A 23,916-nucleotide genomic window follows, 5' to 3' on the forward strand; every position below is an offset into this window, starting at 1 on the left:
CTGCGCTTGCCGAGCAGATATTGCCATCGTGTGGGGAGGATGCGCCAGCACCAGCTCAGGTTAAACCCTGCAAACCCTTCCTCACGTCCCTCCCATATAGAAACCAAACCATATAGAGCCCTCATCCTCCCTGGGAGGGGAGACTGAGATGAGCTCTTAGGCAGAAGCTCTTCCCTGTGAGGGTGCTGAGGCGCTGGCACAGGGTGCCCAGGCTCACGCTTCTCCTTGCCCCACCATGCACCTACTGCCCCTTGCAGACATGGGCTGCTGGTCCCCAGGGCTGCCAGGCACTGCAGCTCCCTCCCCACTGGAGATGCTCCACAGGGGCACAAATGATCCGGGAAGCAAGAAAAGATCTGGGAAACAAAACTGATCCAAGCCAACCCCATAGCAATGGGGAGGAGGTCCTCTCACCCCAAACCACCCTGCCCTCCTTGCCCCTCCAGCCCTCCCCACAGACAGCACAGCTTGGGATGGGCTCATCCATGGGATGGGCTCATCCCTGGCAGTGTTCAAAACCAGGTTGGATACAGGGGCTTGGAGCAAGCTGCTCCAGTGGAAGGGGTCCCTGCCCGTGGCAGGGGTTGGAGCTGGAGGAGCTGTAAGATCCCTTCCAACACAAAGCATTCCATGGTCTGCAGCCAGAATCCAGGCACAGTGAGGAGCAAAAGTCAACCCAGGCAGTGGAGAGCTCACCCTTCATCTCCAAGATCACTGTATGGACCAATCCAGAGAGGAGAGGTGGTGGGGGGCTCCTCTTCCCTATCCCAGGGGAATGCTGCTACCAAGAAACACGGAAAGCTCTGAGGCAGTTGGATAGCCACTGTTAAGGCAAGGGCTGCTATGGAGAATGATGGCTGTGGTCCCTCCTGGCTTTATAGGACAGCACAAATAGGAATTAAAAAGCTGTTGCTACATGATAGATTAAGCAGGATTGGGGTTGGTCTATATCTCTCTGTACACCTAAACCTGTGTGCTCAAATACACAGTCCCCACTAAAGCCCCTGCACTGCACATGGGATCAGGAACGGCCTTCGTGCTCCAGCTCCATCCTCCTTGGCAGCTGCCAGAAAACATGCAGGGGATGGGACTGCGAGAGCGGGGCTTTGGGAAATAGTAATAATAGCTTCTTTATTTGCTTTGATAGCTTTTTCTTTCCTTTAAAACCTTGTTTGGTTTATTTTTAAACACAACAGTGTTAAAACAGAGCAGAGCACTGCCCGCTCCCCCGGGAGAAGAGAAGGCAGAGGAGGAAAAGCCATGCGGTGGGATGGGAAGGGAAGCTGGGGACTCGCAGGGTAAGGTGCAGAAGCAGTTTGGGGCTCCCTCCAGCAAGAGAGAGGTTCCATCTGAAGCAGAAAGGGGTTGGCCTCTGGTCCAAAGAGTTCTCCCTGTGCTGCAGCTCCCACTTGCACACGGCAAAGGGACTTAGGTGCAAACCAGCTTATGTGAGCCCAGCCTGGCAAGGAGAACTCCCCACTAATGCTTGGGCAATAAATTTGATGGCAGCTTCTTTCTAGCAGGCTTTTGGTAAGCGTTTGACCCAACTCCAGTCAATCTAACATCGTTACGGTGCAGTTAATGTCAGTTTGAAAGTGCTTTTATAGCTGAAACACTGCCGGACTCAGTGTAAACACCGAGGTTATGAGGATCCTTGCGTTGACGTGGGAGGTTGCACTGATGGGCTTAAATCACTGCCGTGTGGTATTAGTTAAAAGGATGTAAAAAGCAGCATCTGAGGCCTTGTCTGTGCTGCAGAGCAGGGTTCATTGGGGACCAGCTTCCAGCGCCTAAAGGGGCTGCAGGAAACCTGGAGAGGGGCTTTGGGCAAGGGCCTGTAAGGACAGGACAAAGGGAATGGCTTTAACCTGCCAGAGGGGAGACTGAGATGAGCTCTTAGGCAGAAGAACCAGGGATGGGTTTGTTAGGATGTTACTAAAAGCACCCAGAGAGCAGCGCCGTCAATGCACCCACACTGGGACCCCAGCACTGCTATATGGGGACCCTAAGAGCTCTGGCACAGCAAAGACTTCCTGGGCTGGGGAGGCTCCAGGGGTGATACCAGCAAGTCCTGCATCATATCCTGATGGGATCCTCATCCTGCATCGCACCCCAGTGGGTTCTTCATCATACATCACATCCGGATGGGATCCTCATCCTGCATCACACCCCAGTGGGATCCTCATCCTGCATCACACCCCAATGGGATCCTCATCCTGCATCACATCCCAATGGATTCCTCATCCTGCATCGCACCCCCATGGGAACGTTATCCTACATCACATCCCGATGGGTTCCTCATCCTGCAGTGCATGGATCTCCTCAGTCACCCTGTGGCAGGGGACAGGGACGTGGCTTCTGTCCAGATGTGCCCAATGTCATCAAGAAAAACCATCACAAAGCAGAAGCACCAGGCTGGGGGAGTGTTCTGCATGGAAGGAAACACCCTCCAGCACAAGAGGGTCTTTGGCCCCCTTAGCTGGGCTTTGGCAGGCAATGGACAATAGGAAATAGGTTCTTGGCGAGGGTTTCTGGTTAATCTGGATGGAAACAGGGTCAGATGTGCTGCAGGAACAGTCTCCTGTAGGAAATCAGGTTGCTAGAGGATGCGCATGGGCTGCAGTGGGACATCAGTGCTGTTCGCTGGCAGGCCTGTGCCTTCACCAGGCACCCTCCGAGGGCAGCAGAGCAGGGTGGGAGCACTGGAAACCCTCCCTCCTGCACAAAATGAACCACCAAATCCCATCCCCACCCTCACTGCAAGCATCGTCTGACCCCTCTGCTGCCGTTCCCCAGCGTACACCCCTATAGACCAGGGCATCACCCCAACCTGCACCTTGTCCATGGGGAAAACACAGCCACATCCTTCCACTGCTGCAGTTGGGTTGGGTTTTTTTCCTTGAGAACCTTTATAAAGATCTCATTGTTGAAAGGAAAAATGGGATCTCCTTTCCTTTTCCCTTCCAGGGCAGCCCTAACCCCTCTCCCCTCGTACAAAAACACACAGGAAAGGGGTTTCTTTTCTGCTTGATTAGATTCAAAGGGATCTTTGTCTGGGGGTAGGTAGGGAAAAGCCCTCCCCCACCTCCCTTTTGACCCTCAGGACTCTGTCTGGTTTTGTTTTAAACCAAGAGAGACGGAGCTACACCCCTGGGATGTTATAAATACATAGAGCAGGAGGATGGGGGGGTGGCGTCACTCGGTTTGCCTGCACCACAGGGCTCCGTGACAGTATGTCAGTTACATACGTGCACACATGTACACATGGGCTCTGTGTGATGGCTGAGAACACCAGCACCCATACAACATAGGAACGCAGCTACATGTATTAGTACCTACCAAAGGTTTATCGTGCAGAAAACACACCAGACCCCCCAAGAAAAACCTTTTTCCTGTCTGAATTTTTCTCACATTTAATAAAACATCAAGAAAATCGCTTTGGAAAACCACGTTCCTCCCCTTCTCTTCCCCTGTAATTCATCTCAAGGGCTTTAAACATGGTAATACATGAAGAGGAGACAAATCCCCAGCACCCACAGCTCCCAGAAAACTCACCTTGGTTCAGGTTTTCCATCCTGGAAGCAGCTGCAGACACTCTGCATCCCTGCCCTCCCACCAGGCTATGGGTACAGCATCTCCTCCAGCCTCCCCAAGCTCCTACCACCCTTCAGGACACGAGGTGGTCCCACAAAGGAGTTGCTTGCTCCCAAAATCCAGCCCTCCATTAGCTTTTTGCCTTCATTACCAACATCCGTGGGGCAAAGTGACCCCAGCAAATGAGACGCTGCGAATTGCATCAGAATAGTTAAAACTAAGAACATAAAACTCTAAATTTAACAGCAGCATTTTGTGATTTCTCTCTTTTTCACCCCCCTCCCAAAGTCATCTCCAAAGAGGAATTAAAGGATCGCTTGAAAACAATCCCTCAGCTTAGACCTTTGCTGCAAGTCAAGGAGGGGGTTTTATCCCCTTTGAAACCATAGCAAAACGTGGCCCTTGCTGGAGACCCAGAGCTGCTGGGGGAGGATGGAATTCAGAGCACATCCCGATGGATCATACCTTTTCTTTTTTAGGGTATGCCACTTGCACGCAGGATCCCAAGTTTCCTTCGCAACGTCTTCACTTATTGGGGTTTAGCCACTGTGATGAACGGTTAACTGCAAGCAGCCATCCGGGTGGGTGCGGGTATTTCCAGCTGATTAAAAGCCTGGATGAGGCTAAAACTATAGGAAAAAAAGGGGGATTCAAGGTAAAACCCCTGAGTGTGTGGGCACCGGAGTGCAGAGGGGCTGGATCCTCCTGGAAAGGGAGAGTGGATCTGGGGAATTGGGGTGAAATGAATCCCGACTCCACACACCCCCAGATCCCTTTGCCACAGCCCCATCCTGGCTCCATGCTCTTTGCCACTGTGGAGGGTGCAGACTGGACCGCAGTGGGGATTCCTTGGCATTGACACCTCCAGCCCAGGATGGGATCGATGGAAAGGGGAAGAACCAGAACCCAGCCCCTGAACCCCCTTTATCTGACCCCAACCTCCCAGCCTGGTGTTGAGGAGGGGGTGACCACAGTTGCCCATCTGGCCTCATTTAGGGTAATTCCTTTCAATGGCTAAAAGCATAAACTCCACCTCTTGAGCCCATAGATTTATATGGAACAGCTGAAGGATCCTCTGAGGTGCTCTCACCCTCCCAGGAAGCTGAAGCAGCATTCTTTCTCTTTTTTTCTTTAATTCCCCCTTTTTTAACCTTTTTTTAACTACTTCATTTAATTTTATTTTAATTTTGTTTGTTTAATTTTTTTTTCCTTGCCCTTTTTTTGAGCCCCAAGATTTTTCTTTAGGGATACAGCCACAGCTCCTTTTTTTTTAGGGAGATACCAGAGTTCCAAAGAGCCCCATAACTCACAAGCAGCCCTTGCCCATTCTCTTCTATTGACTACATGTAAACACGGTAAATGAAAGGCCTTTAGTGACACTTAATCCCTCACCCCCTTCCCAACCTCAAACCCCCCCCCCACTCCAGGCCCCGGGAGGGGGTTAGGCTGCTTTTTGCTTCCCAGCTTGCTGCTTTACCAGCCCCTTCCCTGCGATCTAATTTATCATTAACACCCTGACACTAAACTAAATACATGCAGCTCAGCTCCCCCCACACCTTGCTGTGGGGCTCCAGATTTGCTCCTTCCCCCGCCTTTAGTTGGGGGATGAACCAGTCACAAATAGGAGATGGGATGGGGACACCCCCCCCCCCCCAATCAGGTCCCTGCAGATAATTAACATCATTATTAAATTACCTTCTTTAAAAGCTAATAATAATAATAATAAGAGCAGGGTCATTTGGCTGTGATTAGAGCGGGGTCGTTGCCTCTTGCTCCGGTTGCTCCCAGGCTTTGCCTCTCCCAATAGTAAATTTTATTGCAATGGGATTCATTTTCATGTGGATTCCTTCCCTCCCTGCCAGAAAGGAGGAAAGGGAGGGGGAAAAAAAACTGTAAAGAGGTGCTTTGCAGATCGATATTGATGTGATTTGGGTGTCAGGGAGTTTCACTAGGGGGTTTTACCTGCAGCACCGAGGGCATCAGATGGTTATTGTGGCCATCAAATAACACCTAATGAGGTCCTGACTGCGGGTGCGTTTTGTTGCTCTTCCCGTTTTTTCCTGGTTTAGAGAGAGAATCTCCCCGCCTGTGTAAACGCTTCCCAGGTTGGAATTTCAACTCGCATCCAACAGAACAGACTTTAAGGCCCTTTTCAACACGTTGCACTGATAAAAACCCCACTTCTAGTCCTTGGCTCGCTCGTTGTGATTTACTCTGGGGTTTGTGTTGGGGTCTGGCTCTACCAGTGCTGCTTCAAGGGGATCTTCCACTCCTTGGGCGTGTTTTCCTTTGGCAGGGATTTAAAACTCTATCTGGCGTGCTCCTGCCGTAAGGGGCACTACCTCCTGAGGCCCTCAAAACAGAAACACATGTTTGGGAGCAGCTCTGGCCTACGAATTAGAGGGGAAAAGCTATCGATTTCCCATTAAATGTCGAGGGAAAATGTTGCTTTCAGGCAAAATTTGTCGACGGAAACAGCCCCCCCCCCCCCCCCCCCCAAGCAGCTGAGCACATGTGTGTGCAATCACATGTGATGGGCACGCGTGTATTGCATGGCACAGATGTAGGGCATGGAGCTGTGCGGAGACAAGGATGCGGCCACAGACACGCAGGGACACGCTCGCACACGCAAAACCACGCCTGGGAGCAGGAGCCACGCGTCCCATGTGGGATCCAGGACAAGGAAGGGTGCCACGATCACGGGTGGGAGCAATTGGAGGAGCGCATGTTGCAAACCACATGCTCCAGATGTGCACAGCCACAGCTGGCCGTGGACCAGCAGCACACGCTGCTGCCTCCACAGCACACAAGCACATGCATGCGCACACCCACATTCAAACACACGTGTTCTGGGTGCACAAACACACACCCCCTTAAAGCAAGCGCTCCCCAAGAGCACCCACACCTTGCACACACATGGGTGCACACCAGCCCCACCGCACCCCACCCAAAAAAGAGCCGAATATCAGCCAGTTCTGTAAAAAAAAAAAAACAACAAAAAAAAGGTATTTATTTCTCAGCCTAGATTCCATATTGCACGCAGGAATTAACACTTTCATCGTCATATACTTACAACAACTTCAAATAAATAAAGGTACAGTAAATCTAAGCAGAAATCCCAATCCATGGCTGGAAAAGGCTCTTTTCCTCCCCTGGCTGGTTGTATTGAAACGCGTGGTTTAGGGCAACGGCACCATCGGCCGCTGGATGGGCCCAGCCCGGGGAAATACCCCCCCTCCCCACCCACAGCACCCCTCAAAAAGGGATGATCCTGGGGGGCAGAAGCATCCCTGGAGCCAGGGGGGGTCCATCAGAGAAGCACCCACGAAGGGAGGGACACTTTTAAACCGAGAAAGGGGGGGAATATTGAATCCAGCAACGCAAAGAGAGAGCAAAGATCCCTGACACCCCCCCCCCCCCAGCCCGAAAAGAAACCCTCACAAACCGGGATTACAAAGCACCACAACCGTATCCAAGCTGAGACATTCTCTTTTCCTGAGTCTAAAGCTGCGTTTTTAAAAGCAGCACCCTTTCATAAAAGTTTTATTTTATTTAATGTATTTTTTTTTTACAAGATACTTTCGGTTTTCTCCTCCCGACACAAACGTTTTTATGGGGGAAAAAAAAAAAAAGTAAAATCAAATAAAATCACAAAAATCGATATTTTTTTCCACTTCTTTTGCACCCGGTTGGAGATAAAACAACGCAGTAACCTCCTTAGAAAGGTGCCTTTATACCCTTTACGCTGTTCTGGCCGTGCGAGTTGATCTTTTAGCTCAAACCAGAACTAGTTTTGTATCGCCCGAACCTCGAGCTCACTGCGTCCCGCGGAGGAATTGCTTCTTCCACCCGTCTAGCGCTTGGTTTGTTCAGTTTTGATGCCAAAATGGGCAATTTCTGACAATAATTTCGGGGTTCCTTTCTTTTTCATTTTAATTGGGATTCTATCGATTTTCAATGCAAGGCCACCCCCACCCTCCAGTTTCCTACTAGAGGATCGCTAGGAAGCTGGCTTTTTCTTTATTGAAACCTCTTACTTCCCTTTAAAACAAGTTTAAAACCAACCAGGGGGATTATAATTATGGTTAATATTAATAATTATTACTATTTGCTGGGAATGGGATGGTTCTGCTGCTTGAGGAGCCATTCAAAGGTGGGGGGGGTGGCAAGTTTTGAGGTATTTTATATTGTTATTCACAGCCCTGCTACAGCCCCCTCCCTTCCCTCCCGCATTATATACAGATCCCTGCACCTACCCCCAGCTCGGCACATCAATACCTACGGCTTGATTCACGTTCCCCCCCCCTATATCGTGTATGAATTAATCGCCGTGGTTTCCGCACACCCACACGGCCATAGGCAAATATACACTGAGATAAATAGCCAGGGATCCGCACATGCGGAGGGACCCCCCCCCCCCATCCATGCGCGCTTCCCGAGGTGTTTATATCCCTTAACAAAAAGAATTCCTGAGTTATTTGGCTGTTGCAGATGGAGCGGCGGAGTCTGGGGGTTGCTGCTTTTATACGTATATAAATATACATACGTTTATATGTATGTATATATGCATCAGCATTCATTCCCTGCACGGATCTCGGGGTTTCCTGCCTGCTTTCCGCGGGCGCGGAGCGCGGCCGCCGCTTTGTGCGCTCACGGCTCCCTCCCGCAATTGCGTTTAAATTCCATTTTATTTCATTTTCCATTTCTTTTTTTTTTTCTTAGAAAATACATTTTTAACCCGATCCGGATTTAGGGCAGTCACGGGCCGGGAGCGAGCGATCGTGCTCGGGGGTTAACACGGCAACCGGGAGCGTTATCACGCCCCCCCATCTCCATATCCCCTTCCTAAGTTGGGGGGTGCGGAGACACACGGGGTAAGACCCCCCCCCTCCCCGATTTGCCTTATTCGTGGGTGCGAACTCCCCAGAATCGGCTTTTCTCCACATCCCCCCCCCCAGGATTGGGGGTTTTGGGGTGATTTTTTTGGTGAGCATCCTCGGCAATAAAACCTGAATATCTGGGGGGAGCCGAACCCCCTTTTCTGCATGGGAGGAGGGGGGGTAGGGGGGTGGAGATAAACCAAAACCTGCAGTTAACCAAAAAAAAAAAGCCTCTAAAAACCCAAGTCAAACAAACATCGCTTTCAACAGCAATTCCCGTCTCCAAGAAAAACAGCGATTCACAGAGACAAAATACGCTTTGACCTCAAAAAATATCTTTTTCCTCACACACCCCCTTTTTTTTTTTTACCCACTGATAGAATTAAACCAAAAAACAACCAAATCAAGCCGGGCCAGGCCCGATCGGGATCTTTCCTATTGAATCCTGCCATGATTCTCCTTGGCCTCCCCTTTCCCTTCCAGCAAAAGACATTGAGAAAAGGGAATTTTATCATTATTATTATTATTATTATTATTGTTAATTATAGTTTTCGGGGAGCCAATTTTTGGAGGGAAACAATAGAAATTCCCGAGCGGGCGTTAAGCGATTTTCGGCCGTGGGCTGCGAATATTTCCTGTTGCAAAGAACGGAGGGAAAAATAACCCACATCTCCCTCAATAAAATATAAAAGAAGGGAAAAAAGGGAACACACACCCCCACACACCAGCTTTGATTTCCCAAACCAGAGCGGACTTCAGAGAGCCCGTAGGGCTTTGATGCCAAAGCGGGGTGGAAATCACATCAGGAATAGTCAAAAGGGCCTGTTACAAAGCCACTGGTTCGCAAGGAAAGTTAAACTGGGATATGGTTTCCTCCGCCGAGGAGAGGCATTCCCCCCGCATTCCTCCCCGCATTCCGCTCCGGAGCTCGGCCGGGATCAAATTGTCCATCTGTCCCTTCCTGCCAATGCTCCGGATCCGATTTCTTGGGGGGGGGGGGGGGAGGGAGGTTTTCCAAACGCTGCCCTCGGGCTACCGGGGCTGAAACCCTGTAAAACCTCCCTTTTCCTGCTCAGTTTTCATCCTTAATTTTCCTTTCTTTTCTCTAACATAGGCGCAGCAGTTTCAAATCACTTCCTCCCCAAGAATCCTGCTTTAACAAACTGAATTTCCTGCTCTATTCCTTTTTTTTTTCCTCCCTTCCCGTCTCTCAAACACACAGAAATCATCATCGCCCCGCTGTAACGCCGTGATTTGGAATCGCTGCTCCCGATTTCCCGGGACTATCCCAAGCGGACCCCGGTGCCTGTGCTCGGGGGCACCGTTATTGCCCTCAGTTTGTCATTATTGATAGTTTAATCCGCTGCATTTTTTTTCAGGAAAAGGGAGAAATTGGATCTTTTCTCTCCCGGGTTTAACCGGGCGGCCCCTTCCTCCGCTCTCAGCTCCGCGGTTCATCCCAAATCCCTTCGCCGGGAATACCCCCCCCCTCACCCCAGAGAGGATGGAGAAGGGAGTTGCGGGGGGGGGGGGGGGGTGTATCGCCACCCCGGGGGTTTTAGCTTCATCCTTAAAGGAAACCAACACCGGACCCCGGCACTTACACGGCCACAAAAATATCTCATCTCCCACACAACCAGAGCGGGGCCCCCCGAAACGCTCTCGCACCCTGCGGCCCCTTCCCCCGGTTCCTAAGGCAGCCCCCCCAGGCCGGGACCCCGCTCCTGGGGCTCGGTGGGACGAAGGGGCCGCTCGCAAACACCCCCCAGCCCCGGACCCTGTCCCCGGGTCCCCCCCCCCCCCCCACACCGCTTTCATCTCTTGCCCGTTAACCTTTCCTCCGGGCCGGGCGCTGTCCTTAGAGATCCTCCAAGCTACAGCCCCGGAACTTGAGGCTGGGGGGCACGGGAATGGCGCTGCCCCCCAAGTGCCAGCTCCACAGCGGGTGAGTTTTGGAGAGAGCCCAAGAGTTTTTGCCCCCCAGGGAAGAGGCAGGACACAAGTCCCCATCTTCCCCCACGACCAAGGAGGGAATACAAGGGAAGTTGCCCATGAGGCTGAAGGAATTCCGAGGCGGGGCCGGCCCGGCGTTGCCGAGGCGTTTGCAAGGAGCGTTTCCCTTCCTGGAGTTCCTCCGCGGAGCCTTCCGTGCCCCCCCCTTGGCGGAGCCCCGTTGCCTTTCCCCGCCGGTGCCGCGGGCAGGGCGGCTGCGTTTGCCGCTCCCCTCCGCTCCGCTGCCCCTCGCAGCCCGGTTCCCCGGGGCGCTGGGGCTCCCGGGCCGTTTGCAGCCGGTGGGGGGGAGCTCTGCAGCTCTGCCGGGCTCCGGCCTCCCGCCCTGCCGCAAACTTTTCCCGTCCAGGTTGAAGCCTTTGGCGTAACACCACAGCTTGGACTGCCGGATCAGCCGGTCGAAGTGCTCCCGACGGGGCTCCCCCCCATCCCCAGGGGGCACCGGGCCGGGCCCCCCCGCCAGCTCCGGTACGGAGGCCGGGGCCGGCTCCGGGGCAGGCTCTTGCCCGGGTAAAGCTCCGCTTGGCCGCTCCGCCTGCTCACCGGGGCCTAACGAGGCTCCATTGTTCGAGGCATCTTTGTGCAAATCCTCCCCTTTGGCGCAGGGCTCCGCATCCCCAAAGCCTCCCTCCTTTTGTTGCGGATCCCCCCCAGGGGTGCTGCTCGGGGAGGGAGGGGGGGAGGAGGAGGAGGAGATGGAAGAGAAGGAGGAGGAGGAAGGGGAGGCCTCCCGCTTTGCGTACAGCTCCGGCTGGGCCCCCGAGCCCAGGGCTGGAGCCGGGCTTAAACTTTCCAAAGTTGATGCTCGCAAAGTCCTGGCCCAGAGCTGCTGCGAGAGGAAGAGGAGGCTGGGGTCAGGCCGCAGAGCTTTGCCCGCTCCGGGGAGAGGGGGCTCCACGGGGCGCTCCTCACCCAGGGGCTCCCGGGGGGGCTGCGGTGGGAAGCGCGGCAGAGCCGCCTGCCTGTACCGGGTGCTCTGCACCGAGTCCCCGCTGCACAGCGAGCTGCTCTCCGACTCCGAGGAGCTGCCTTCCTCGCTGCTGCACGAGCTGTCCCCTTCCTCCTCCTCTTCTTCCTCCTCCTCCTCTTCCGACGAGTCGCTGGAGGTGGCGGGGCTGGACCCGCCGAAGTCCAGGCTGGAATCTGAGTCGCTGGAGTAACCGGCGGAGGTTCCCTGCCGCTTGGAACCGGGGAAAGCGGCGGAACGGCCTTTCCCGGGGGCTGCGGGACCCCCACCAGCCGGGAAGAGCCGCTCTGCGCAGCAGGGCCCCCGTTTGCGCGGGGCGGGGGGCGCAGGAGGGGGCGCAGAGGTAGGGGGAAGCCGAGCCAGGGCTCGGGGGCAGCTGGGCAGGACCCCGGCAAAGAGCCCCCCGGCCCGGCCCGCCAGCCCGCAGCTCCGCCGGCCCCGGGGGGGCTCCTCGCCGGCGGGGAGGGTCCGGTGGAAGGGCTGCGGCAGCAGCGGGGCCGGGGCCGAAAGGGCGCAGCAGCCCCCGGCTCTGCAGGGCGGCAGCAGCGGGGGCCGGGGGCAGGGGAAGAGCCCCCCCGGGGCCGGCAGCAGCAGCTGCTCCCTCCTCTTGCTCTTCCTTTTCCTCTTCCTCCTCCGCGGGCCGAGGCTCTTGCAGGAGGTGCAGAGAGCCTCCAGGTCCGCCTTGGAGATGAGCGAGCATTTCACGGCGCGGGTGGGCACGGAGTTGATGGCTTTGAGGGTCCGGAGCTCCTTGAGATCGCAGCGGCGGCTCTTGATCTTTAAGGTTTCCATCTTCTTGCTGATGGTGGTCCTGGGGATATCCTTAAACAGGTCGCTGAGGACCTGGGCCAAAGCAAACATCTGGGTGCCATTGATCTGTAAGTATCCCAAGTTTATCCCTTCGATTTCTTGATAGCCGGCATGAAAATCCCCCGGCCTGGCTTCCCCATTGTAATCCATGGTGGCTGGAACAATTCCGAAGGTCCCTTCGCAGGTCAGGAACATTTTGCAAGGAGCATTTACTTTGTCTCTTTCAAAGGGGGCATTGAAAATAAGGACATATTTGTTTCCACTCCCTGATCACACACATCCCTACCCCTCGCAGAGGTGGGGGGCGAGGGGGGTGGTGGGAATAAAAGCCAAAGCAGTCGATCTCCCTTTCAAACGCTCCAGTCAATGGGTTGCAACATCTTCCGAACACCCAATTCCTCCGCCTGCACCGGGGCTCGACTCCTCGTCTTCCCCCTCCCCAGCCAAAAACAAAAAAAGGAAGAAAAAGAAAGAAAGAAGTCAAACATTTTGTGTGTGTCCCCATATCCCTCCCGGCCGGCTCCCACCCGCGGCCGCGCACCCCACCTTCCCTTGCAGAAATAATTGGGGAAGGGGGGGGGGAAAGAATCAACAAGCGCAGCCCCCCCTGCGCTGTGTAACCCCCCTGAGGTGCTTAAGCAAACAAAGCTCCCGATGGGGGGGGGGGGGGGGGAAGTGGAATATGGAGGCGGGGGGAGCCCCGGGGCTCTGCGCGGTTCCCACCTTCCCCGCGCTCCGCACTCGCGGCCCCGCCGCCGGTACCGTATATTCTAAGGGAACACCCCGCCGGGCCGGCCCCGCCACCCGCCACCCGATTGGGCGTTCCGGGCCCGTGATGTCATAAACCCCAACATTTCACACGCACACACACACACACACACACACACACCCCCGCGCAAAACCTGCGCAAACCCCGCGCAGCCCCGCTCCCGGCCGTGCCCGCCGATCCCGACCCCGCGCACACAATGGAAGCCACCTCCTTGGCTGCTTCCCCCCCCCCACCTTTTAAAATATGTATATATTAAAATTTACTCTTTCCGCTGTATTTCGAGGTGACGGCTGCGCGGGCGCCTCCGCTTTGTTTCCGCGGTTTAGCTGGGGTGGTTTTTTTTTTTCCACGTAGGGTTTTACGAGCCGTTGCTGCGCCTTCCCAAATCTGCCCCGATTCCTCTGGGATGGGTGTGTGTACGTATAGATTTAATAAAGCGTAAAAGATCCGGCTCTAAGCGAGTTGTTCGCAACGATTGACTCCGCAACAATTCATCCTTCAACCTTCAATGCTTATTAATTGCCCATTACTGTATTTATTAGCTGGCATGAGCGGGGTGTCCACAACAACATCGGTAGCATGTGCGAATAAAAGCAACGCGAAGATATTTATATTCCTTTTTACTCACACACGTTCTTTATTCACTCCGTATCTTTTTTTCTTCCAAACTATTCCCTTTAAAAAAAAAAAAAAAGAAAATTAAGGAAAATTATTATTATTAATAACAATAAAAATCCTTTTGCATGGATTTGCGCTGCTTAACTTTATTTCAAACTTTTAAGCCCCAAGATTTCGATTCCTTCGGTGGCTGCTGCCTCGCTCCCGCCCTTCCAAACCAGCCGCTGTTTTCCCAAAAGCAGAGCTGCGGATTCCCTTCTCCAAAGTTGGGGGGGGGGGGGGGGGGGGGGGGGGGAAGGGGGAAAAAGCCACCCCCCCCCCCTTCCCTTTCCCCTCCTTTCGCCCTCACCCGGCCCGGAGCTCCATTGTCCCGGCCCCTCGATTTCTTTCTAAACCTGGAGCTCCTTGAGCGCAGGGAGCGGAGCGGCGGAGGCCGGGCCGAGGGGTTTCAGTCGCTGCTCAGGGGGCTAATTTTGGGGAAACAGTTACCTCGGAAACCTTTCGGGGGGGAGGGAAGGGAAGGGGAAGCTCCGCCGTGCACGCTGCGCCCTTCCTCGCAAAGCCTCCTCTGCCTCCCCCATGAGAAGTCGCTTCCAGCCCTCCTCCGCCTTCTCTTTCTTGCGGTTCGGATGGCAAAAATCGGGGTAATTTGATAATAATAATTTGTTAAACTCGAGGTACAAATCAACCGCAAACGATCCCGATTTAGAAACAATCCCGGAGGAGGAGGAGGAGGAGGAGGAAGCGCATTCCTGAGTATGCCTGTAAAAAAAAAAATTCAAACTCGCTCCACCATCGCCTTTAATTCAGAGCCGAGATCACCTGATTTGCTTTTACCTTGGATGGGAGGAGAACCCCCGACGCCAACGTGGGTGCTGCTTGGGGTGGGGGGGGGAATCACTGCCAGGGCTCCCTCCTCCCCAACACCCATGGGTGCACCTCCCCTCAAATGCTTGGCCTTGCTGCTGAAAGAGAATCCCCCTTTTTATTTCCCTGCGTTAAAACCCACCACATTTCACCCCCGTTTTCCACAAGCGAGAGTTTCCTGTGAGTAAAGGTCTCCCGGCCAACACAAACACCAAATTCCTCTTTGTTTGGGCAGAGGGGAGGGGGAAAAACTTCGCTCTGGACGGAAAGTGGCCGGTTAGGGGATACTGCAGCTCCTGCGAGGGACCACAGAAAGTCCTGCCTGGAGCTTCCCTTCGCAAATATAGGGAAGATCCTGGGTATTTTTCTTTCCACATAAAGCCAGAGCCATTTTACCTATAGGCTGAGCTTTGCTCCGTGCCAGACTGGAGGAGGGGAGCAAGGGGCCGGACCTGGCCTGGAATATCCCCAGCCGATGGGGCTGATGCAGTTCAGGGATTGGGAAAGGGGCAGCTGGTGGAGAAATGCAAACCCCAGCAGCACAAGAAACTCTTCTGATCACTTGTAGGGTTTTGGGAGGGGGGGAACTGGAGCCCCTCAAGTGCCGACTGGGAAACAGGGCTTGGAGGCCACATGCAGGCGAGTGTATGGATACGTCATTTCCCAGGAAAGTGCCAGCAATAGGAGCATAAATCGGCAATATTTTGGCTATGGATGAAGTTCAGCGGAGGGGGTGTGTGCCTTGATGTCTCTATATGGCCCCAGACAGCCTGACATGGGCCTAGAGATACTTTATGAACCCGTGTATGTATATATATACCCATATATCTATATATATATATATATATGCACCCATATATATACATAGGGAGGGTACTTGCAGCCAGGGTGGTGGTTCAGAAGCAAATGTATGTTGGCCACACCAGCAGCCTGCTGTGTTTCTGCTGTCCCTGTTATGTCCCCTGTTGCCCACACCACAGACCCCCCCTTTGCATGGGGCTGGGGACAATGTCCCTTCTCCAGCCACTCCATGCATGTATGGATAAATGAGCTGCTCCGTCTGCGGTGCACAGGGGCTTTTATACCTCTCATGTCTGTCATTAGGGTGGCTGCAGGCCTGGTGTGGCAATGGCCACGGAACAGGCTGCTCCATGGGTCCCACATGTGGGCTGGGGGCTGTGTTGGGGGAGAATGGGACTGCTCTGAGCCTCGGTGGTGCTGTTCTGGGAATGGGCACAGCCAGGAGAGCCGGCAGCATCCGGATCTGTGCATCTGTTCATCATCTGTGCATCTATACATCTATGTGCCTGTGTATCTGTAGATCTATACACCTGTGTATCTGTACATCTGTAAATCTGTGTATCTGTGATTTGAGTATCTGTACACTTGTATATCCATGTACCTGTTTATCTATTTGTGTATCTGCATATCTATATATACGCATCTGTGTGTCTGTATGTCTGTATATCTCTATATCTGTGTATTTTTATAACTGTGTATCTGTGTATTTTAATATTTATATATCTATGTATTTGTGTATCTGTGTGTTTGTCTATTTGTGTATTTTTATATCTGTGAATCTCTGTATCTCTGTATCTGCATATCTGTACATTTGCATAACTGAGTATCTGTGTATTTGTATACCTATGTATCTGTGTATTTGTATATCTGTGGTTCTATCCATCATCCATCTATCTATCTATCTATCTATCTATCTATCTATCTATCTATCTATCCATCATCTATCTATCTATCTATCTATCTATCTATCTATCTATCTATCTATTACCTATCTATGTATCTGTGCATGTGTGTATCTATTTGCCCCTCAGCCCAGCTACTCCTTCCAAGGGCACAGAGGGGATTCCAACCCCCCACAAGTGAGAGGACAAGAACCACGGGGGGAATCCCCATGGGAATCTTCACCCATGAGGCACCCCCAGGAGATTCCTCCCTCATACCTGTCCGGGCTGGCTGTTTCTGCAGGAAGCAATAGAAGTCAGCAGGGTGGAGCTTCCCATGGGGTTTCCACGTTGGTTTCTGGGTGCCTTGTTCTGCTTGACGTGCTGCAAGGACTTCAGTGCTTGGGGAGGGAAAAACCACCCCCAGAACCCCCCATAGGTTTGGGCTGAGCTATTTGGAGGCAGCTTTTGGGGCCAGGGTCCCCTGTGTGGGCTGTGCTGGGTGTACACGGAGGGGGGTTGCTCTGACAGCCCAAATCCCAGGGGCAGCTCTCGAGGTCCAACATCCCTGGCAGGGAGCAAGTGAGGGGGATCCTGTTGGAAAAGCAGGTTCCAGCAGGAAAAGAGGGGAGATGCTGCTGGTGAATGCTGGGGTGAGGGCAGAGAGTGGGCAGGGAATGGGCAGGCAGGGATTCGCAGCAGCGCTTTGGGAGGATACGTCAGATTTCCCATGAACAAAAGCGATCAGAAGTGAGTATTGCCCAAAATCCCCTAAAATGAGGTGGCCAAAATGATGCCGAGACCCTTCCATGCACAGATCCCTAAAGCAAGGAGCAGAGTAGACCCCATTCAGGAAACGCTCCCAAGCAGCAATTCCCACCTAGAAACCTTTATGGAGAGGCTGCAATTCCCCACTTTCCTCCTGTTACAGAGCCAGGATGGGTCCAGTGCTCCCACTGGGATGGAAAAGCCAGAGCTGAGGGGTGTTTTCAAGGGAAAACATAGAAATCCTGATTTCTTTCCCTTTAGTTTCAAGCACTTGATAACAGACCTGCAGGCAGCCCAGCACCAGGCACCAGTTACAACCCCGAATACTTGGCTCCGAGGCCGTTCCTCCTGACAGGCACTTAAACTGTCCAGCATGAAAATATTCCTACAAATCACTCGGTGCACTGGATTTTTACACGTCCCAGGGACATTTTCCAGGCTGCTGAAAGGAGCTGGAGAAGCAGATCCAAACCCCACCACCCCAGCCTGCAGGATGGAGCCGGGGGGGGGGGAAATAAGCCCTCCTTCATCTTGGGCTGGTGGGTGCCTTTGTGATGCTCGCCCTGCTTCGGGACCCACCTTCCTGCTGCCAGCAGCCCGGGACTGCTAAAATGCTCTCAGAGGCACTCAAAGGCAGAGAAAGTACCTTTCATTTACACAGGATGGGTTATATTCAGGTTTTCTTCCTTGTTTTTCAAGGTATCTTTCTTATTTGTCAAGATTTTGCTCTTATTCAATATTCCTCTCTTATTTGTCCATATTTCCCTCTAATTCCTCAAGACGTTGCCCTTATTTTTCAAGATTTCTCTCATATTCCACGATTTCTTCCTTATTTTTCAAGATTTTTGTCATTTCCTAAGATTTCCTTCTAATTTTCATGATTTCTCTCTTATCTTTCAGAATTCAGCTCATTTTCAAAGATTTCTTCCTTATTTCTTGCTTTTTCTCTCTTATTTTTCAAGCTCTCTCTCATTTTTCAGGTTTTATTTTTTATTCCTCAAGTTTTCGCTCTTATTTTTTCAATATTTCTTCTTTATTTTTCACAGTGTCTCTTACATTTTTCAGGGTTTCTTATTTTTAAAGATTTCTTTCTTATTTGCCAGCATTTCTCTCTTGTATTTCAAGCTTTCTTTCCTCTTTTCCAGAGTTTCTTATTCTTCAACATTTCTCCCTTATTTTTCCAAGTTCCTCTCTTATTTTCCCAATATTTCTTATTTCCCAATATTTGCCAAGATTTCTCTCTTATTTCTCAAGATTCCGCTTTCATTTTCCATGGTTTCCTCCTCGCTTCTCCATCCCCACTTTGTGCATAACACTCGGTGCAACCCCTGAAAAACCCCCTCTCTGCTCTCAATCTAAACTCCAAGCACATTGAATCGCCAATAAACAGGATTTAAATAAATCCCACTGCTCCTAAATGAATATTTGGATCTATGGACTCATTAATTCTCCTACTGAGAGGAGGAAAACCAGGGGCTGAGGACACAGCAGCGAGCGGAGCTCTGCAGGGCCGGGTTGGCATCGTTTGCAGTGGGATGCACTGATATTAGTAGATATTTGATTCTTTTCAGATTCCTTTTTCTTTAGGTGCTCCCCCCCCACACCACCACCCCCGGTGCAAACAAAAGCAGCATTTAGTGACAATTTATAAAGAGGCAAATCCCCCTCCTCTCCCTTTTGTTTCAAAATACAAAGACAGAAAAGTGGGGTTAGTTTGAAAATAGGCTCAGGCAGGGGCCAGCCCCGCTGCCGGTCCCTTCTCCCACCGAAACAACGCAGGTTTGGGAGGAAAATAACACAAAAAAAAGGGAATAAACCCCATTGAAACGTGTGCGATCTGATGTAAAATGTGGGGTTAAAACCCCAGAGAGGCCTCAGAAGCTTGCACCTGACCAAATGGCGTTGCTTTAGACCACGTATAAAACACTTTGAGCCTTGCTTGGGATAAAACTGAGAGGTTTGGAAAAAAATGGGGATAAACCTGAGTGATTTAAGGCAAAGGCAAGGCAGGTTCTAGGAGGAGATCCTGAAAGGATGGAGAAACGAGCAGTTGTTTGCTTCAGAGCTTCTTTCCCTGTTGTGGGCGGAGGTTCCCAGCTTAGGGAATTTCCTTCCACCGCCTTCAGCATCCCAAGGTCTCCGCGTTCAACTTTCCGCTTTATTTCTATCTTTCTTCCTAAAGAGCCTTTCACCATCCTCTGACAAAGAAACCACATTCTTCCCGGGAGCAGCTGAAGGAAATTATACAGTAATAAACACTGCCGACGGGGAGGAAAAATAAAGGTTGGTTTGTTTTCCTAAGCAAACGCAGCGAAATACTTCCAAGAGGGATTCTCCTCCTGGAGGAATCCCTGCGGAAAGGCTTGGGGGAGCCTCCTGCTAACGCCAGTGACCTGGAGGGATGCGACGGGAGGCTGGGAAGGGAGAACCTCCATTTCCTGATGTCTCCAACGAGCCTGGTTTATCCCTGCTTATTTAAAGGCTGATTTTTTTTTCCCCCGGCCACTGAGAGAAGTGTTTGTCTTTAAAACAACCCCCGGGAAAAAACACAAGGCACTTGGGAGAAGGAGGAAAAATGAGGTTGGAGATGGGAGATTTCATGCCTCAACCTTAAAGCCAGCTGAGAATTTGCATTATTCTTCTGTCGCCTTTTGATGTTTCCCATATTAACGTCGGGATTCGGTTGTTTTCCCCTCTTCTTGCTTCAGCCAGGCTCGTCCTCCCTTTAAACCACGGCTGATGAAACACGGCGCAGATTTGTTAGTGATAAACCCGAAACATCTCCTCTTTCACAAGTCTGATCTGAAGAAATCTTCATCGGGGGCTTGGTTTCTTTTCCCCTTTTAGCCCAGCTGAACAGTCTCTGCTTAGGTCCAAGCCATTGATGCACTGAAGCAGGATTCTGCTCCCTAGTTCAGCTTAGAACTAAAAGAATGCTGGAAAACATTTCTGTGGCTAAGATAAGCTCAAATCAAAACCCTTCCTTGCCATTCACTGAGTGCTGGTATCAGAAATGAAAGGCAACGCAAGAAAGCCACAATCTTGCAGGCTTTGTAAGACAGAGAATGGGCTCGATATCTCCTTTTCCCTCGAGGAGGAGTTTATGCTCTTTGGGCAACATTTACCAATTCTTATTTAAATCGCACTCGCACCTACAAACTCTTATTCCTTCACTTGAAAGTGTGCGATTTAAAGCAGTTCGGGTTTAAAACAACAGATAAAACACCCTCAGAGTTTTATTTCAACTGGCTAAAGTTTCATGTTGGCAAACTTTAAAAGGCAAAAAAAAACAAAAAAAAACACAACCTTTTTGGGGGTGTTTTTTGTTATTTTTAAATTACTTTTATTATTTTTTTTTTACCTTTTACAAAGTATTTCTCCTGCCTGTTATTGATTGACAAGTTTATTATTATTATGAATGGATTCTCCCATTTCCCAGTCCTCTTCAAGGCCTGATGTGGATTGAGAGCCTGACCAGTTGCTTATTGACCCATGATGGCGATACAATGACCCCGCTGCCCCCAGCCTGACCCTGGGACCCCCAAGGACCCAGCCCAGCAGCCCAGGGCTCAGATATGCAAAGTCGGAGCTTTATGAGCTTTGGGGAGGGGAAAGGGGGAGGTTGCAAAGTGGGCGAGGGTTTCATTAACAGAAATGTGTTTATGGTAAATAAAAAAGGCAAAGGGGCTGTTTCAAGGAGCGCGTCCTAAAGGGATGCAGCTCCCTCTGGATGGGGAGCGTTGGAAGCCTTTTTATCCCAGCACACGCCTAATTGGTGGCAATAAAAGCCGAGTTTCCTCGCTGCCTGGGTGATATTCCCCAAGTGTTGCTCCGCTTGGAAAAGTTGCTGGATTTGTTCCAGTTTGAAGCAGCAACCTCCTTTGAGGGAGGAAAACAGGGATCAGGAGCTTGGAGCATCCGCCTGTGTGGCATGGGAAGCATCCCCCCTTCTTGTGCTTCTCCTGCTATGAGAAGAAGAGAGGCCTTGGTGAATGTCACCAGCAGGGATGAGTGAAACGGAGAAGGTTAGAGTGGATGTCGACGTTAATATCCACCCATTGCCTTTCTACCCACTGAGTGGGGAAATGAAGGGGAAAAACATCTCCTCCCAGCCCCAAAACGTGGTTCCGCCACTCTGTTACTCTACAGGGCTTGCAAATAACCCTTTGTGAGGGGTGAGAGGTAGTATGTGGCCCCCAAAGTGTGTGTTTTGTGAAGCAGCCCTTCATTGCAGAGGGCAAGGGGATCCGTTCCCCACCCTCCCTCCCTCCCTCGTTTAATGGAGATACAGTTGTTTAAATGATTTCCCTCTTCCCAAAACAAATGCAGGAGAAAGAGAGCTCATTTTTTATCCTAATTGATGGATCGTTGAAGACAACCCTTTGAAGACATGGGCTGTCAGCAGTGGGAGATACCCAGAGCATCTGGGTTAGATAGGTATAAAGCAAAGAGCAACCTGCATTCTTTGCGAGGCTGGATGCTCTCAGCTTAGGAACCACGGCGCTTGCTTTTGATTTCACCATGAAAACCAGCAGCAGCAGCAGCAGCAGCAGCTTGTTCTGACACTCTCCAAACATCTGGATTGTAAAGTTTGCTGCTTTTCTGGCAACAGCAACAGTGATAATAAAACCTCCCCCCGTATGGGCAGATCCCCAGGGCTTCACCAGGGTTTCAGCTCGACCCAGCCAAGGTGGTTGCTCTGCTGCACACCAGAAAACATGCATTTGTCTGCACATCCCAAACACCTCCCCGTGGTGCGCGGAGGGGAGAACGCGCCAGAGCTCAGCACATCCAAAGGGAAAAGGCTCCCGCAACTTCTGATCGCGGGGTCTGTGCACCTCAAGGCAAGAAAGAGCAGAGCTGGGGGGGGTCCACGCTGTGTGTGCGCTTCCATAGCCTCAGTTTTGAGTGGAATCTTGGGTTGGGAGAGAGGTTTACGCCAAACCTGGGGTGGAAGATGCAGCCGTGTCAAATGCTCCAGGGCACAAGGAGTCCAGGAATGGAGTGGCTGCATGGCCTGGAGGACTGAGGAATGGTCTGTGCACATACGGACACATGGACACATGGGCACACAGACCATGGACATGGATGCGCAGATACACGGACATGGAGATACACAGACACATGGGCGTATAGACCATGTATATATGGACACATAGACACACAGACACATGAACACAGATTCACAGACACATGGACATATGGACACACAGACACATGGACGTATGGACAGAAGTGTGGGCTCTCCCTACTCAGCACAACCAGGCAGGAGCTGCTGAACCTGCTCCTGAGATGGGTTAAAACCCCTGGGATTTGTGATGGAGAAGTTCTGGAAGGGCTGAGAACTGTTCCCAGTTCCTCCTGCGGTCACCCTGGGTGCAGGGCAGGAGGTGACATCTGTTTGTCTATATTTGATTTATTGCTTTTGAACACGGTGGTATCTTCAGCGTCTCCATTTCAGGGGTGTTGGGAACGTAAGGGACACGGTAAATACAAGATTTGCTCCAAAATGGACATTTCAGCTCCACTTTGGAGTAAGCTCCTGCAGAAACACCCTACTCAGTCACCTTTGCGGTGTGTGAGGGGGTTTCATCCCCAAAGGGATGTAAGACAACAGGATGCCTTTGGGAAGGGCAACACAGGCAGCGGAACGGGAGAGGACACCGAGTACCGGGGGCAACACAGGCACCAGGCAAGGGGACGGGACACGGGGAGGACACCGGGAGCCCGAGGCAAGCGGCGCCCCAGGATCCGTCCCTGTCTCCCTGTTCCGCCGCCTCCTTTCACTGACCGTTCCCTTTGGTGTTTGTCAGAGGGGACCCACAAAAACCACCTGAACACCCCCGGAGCCTGCTTTAAACACAGTGTCGGGAGGGTGCGGGTCCTGTCCCGCCCTCTGCTTGCTGCTGGGATGGGGAGAGGGAAACCGGGGTGGAGCAGGGAGAAGCGGGAGCTGGATTCGGCAGAGAGGGGGACTCAAGCAGAGGACGGATGAGGCGGATGGATGGAGAGATGGATGGAGGGATGGATGGAGGGATGGATGGATGGAGGGACGGATGGAGGGATGGATGGAGGGATGGATGAAGGGGCGGATGGAGGGATGTATGGAGGGATGGAGGGATGGATGGAGGGATGGATGGAGGGACGGATGGAGGGATGGATGGAGGAATGGATGGATGCAAGCAAAGTTCCGTCTCTTGCGGTCATTCCCGTTCCTGAAAGGTTTCACTCCCTCTAAAAGCCATCTCTTTCCCCCGCCGTGACACCCCCCCCCCCCCACTCCCTCGCCCCCTCCGTTCCGAGCTCGCCCGGGGCCAGCCCCTGTCCCTGCCCGCTGCCCGGAGGGGAAAGGCGCGGTGCTGGCGCCCTCCGGAGGTCTCCCCCGCCCTCCCGGCCGCTGGGCACGCGTTTGGGGATAAAAAGGGCATTTTTAGGCTTTGCCCAGCAGAGGTCCCCGGCTGCCTTCCCACGAGCAGCCGGGTGGCTTCCCCCCCCCCCCCCCCCCCAGCCGGTGCCGCAAAGCCCTGACCCCCCCAAGGGAACTGCTCGGTCCCCCCGAGACCCTGGGGACCCTGTGGGGCTGGTACATCCCACCCCCCCCCCCAGCCCCAGCGGTCCTTCCCCTCCATGGGCTTCAGCGGAACAAATGGGAACTCCTGGAATGGGAGGGAGTGAAAGCGCGGGGGGGGAAATCCCACTTTCCCGGCACATTCCAGGCAGAGATGGGCTCCTGCCTCCTGCGCGGCAGGGCACACGGGGCACAGAGCAACAGGGAACTGACTCAAGAGGGCAGGGAAATCCCGGGACCTAGAAATGACACCCACGGCGTTGGGAAGATGCGGTGAAAGCCAGGCAGGAGAAAACGCGCACATCCCAACACCACAGTTCCCTGCAGCAAGTGGCCTGTAGGGAAAAGCACCGCTGAAACCTGCCGCATCAGAGCGAGCGCTC

The 23,916-nt window shown here is 52.5% G+C and overlaps 1 protein-coding gene and 2 long non-coding RNA genes across 4 annotated transcripts; 1 reads left to right on the forward strand and 2 right to left on the reverse strand.

Annotated features, from left to right (window-relative positions):
* Nucleotides 1–10,270: 10,270 nt before the first annotated feature.
* On the reverse strand, nucleotides 10,271–13,432 carry EPOP (elongin BC and polycomb repressive complex 2 associated protein). 2 transcript variants are annotated; one of them, XM_062629781.1, is made up of 2 exons: nucleotides 13,294–13,432; nucleotides 10,271–12,696 (listed from the first exon to the last, which is right to left on the reverse strand). In XM_062629781.1, the coding sequence occupies exon 2, from the start codon at nucleotides 12,454–12,456 to the stop codon at nucleotides 10,333–10,335; it is 2,124 nt and encodes a 707-aa protein (XP_062485765.1). In that variant the 5' UTR covers nucleotides 12,457–12,696; nucleotides 13,294–13,432; the 3' UTR covers nucleotides 10,271–10,332. The 2 variants fall into 2 exon arrangements, with proteins under 2 accessions (XP_062485765.1, XP_062485766.1); XM_062629782.1 differs by lacking the exon at nucleotides 13,294–13,432 and adding an exon at nucleotides 12,985–13,089.
* Nucleotides 12,191–13,643, forward strand: LOC134169319 (uncharacterized). Its single transcript, XR_009966856.1, has 2 exons — nucleotides 12,191–12,329; nucleotides 13,385–13,643. It is a non-coding gene; the product is annotated as an uncharacterized LOC134169319 (long non-coding RNA).
* Nucleotides 13,644–20,302: 6,659 nt separating this feature from the next.
* LOC134169332 (uncharacterized) lies at nucleotides 20,303–23,916 on the reverse strand. Its single transcript, XR_009966859.1, has 2 exons — nucleotides 23,790–23,916; nucleotides 20,303–20,927 (listed from the first exon to the last, which is right to left on the reverse strand). It is a non-coding gene; the product is annotated as an uncharacterized LOC134169332 (long non-coding RNA).

This window comes from Pezoporus occidentalis, unplaced genomic scaffold (genome assembly GCF_034315485.1).
Source record: "Pezoporus occidentalis ecotype Australia unplaced genomic scaffold, CSIRO_AGI_Poc_V1 ctg341, whole genome shotgun sequence".
NCBI lineage: Eukaryota > Metazoa > Chordata > Aves > Psittaciformes > Psittacidae > Pezoporus > Pezoporus occidentalis.

Bases quoted from the DNA above. Each gene is read 5' to 3' on its own strand.
- EPOP (XM_062629781.1), bottom strand. From the start codon at position 12,456: ATGTTCCTGACCTGCGAAGGGACCTTCGGAATTGTTCCAGCCACCATG.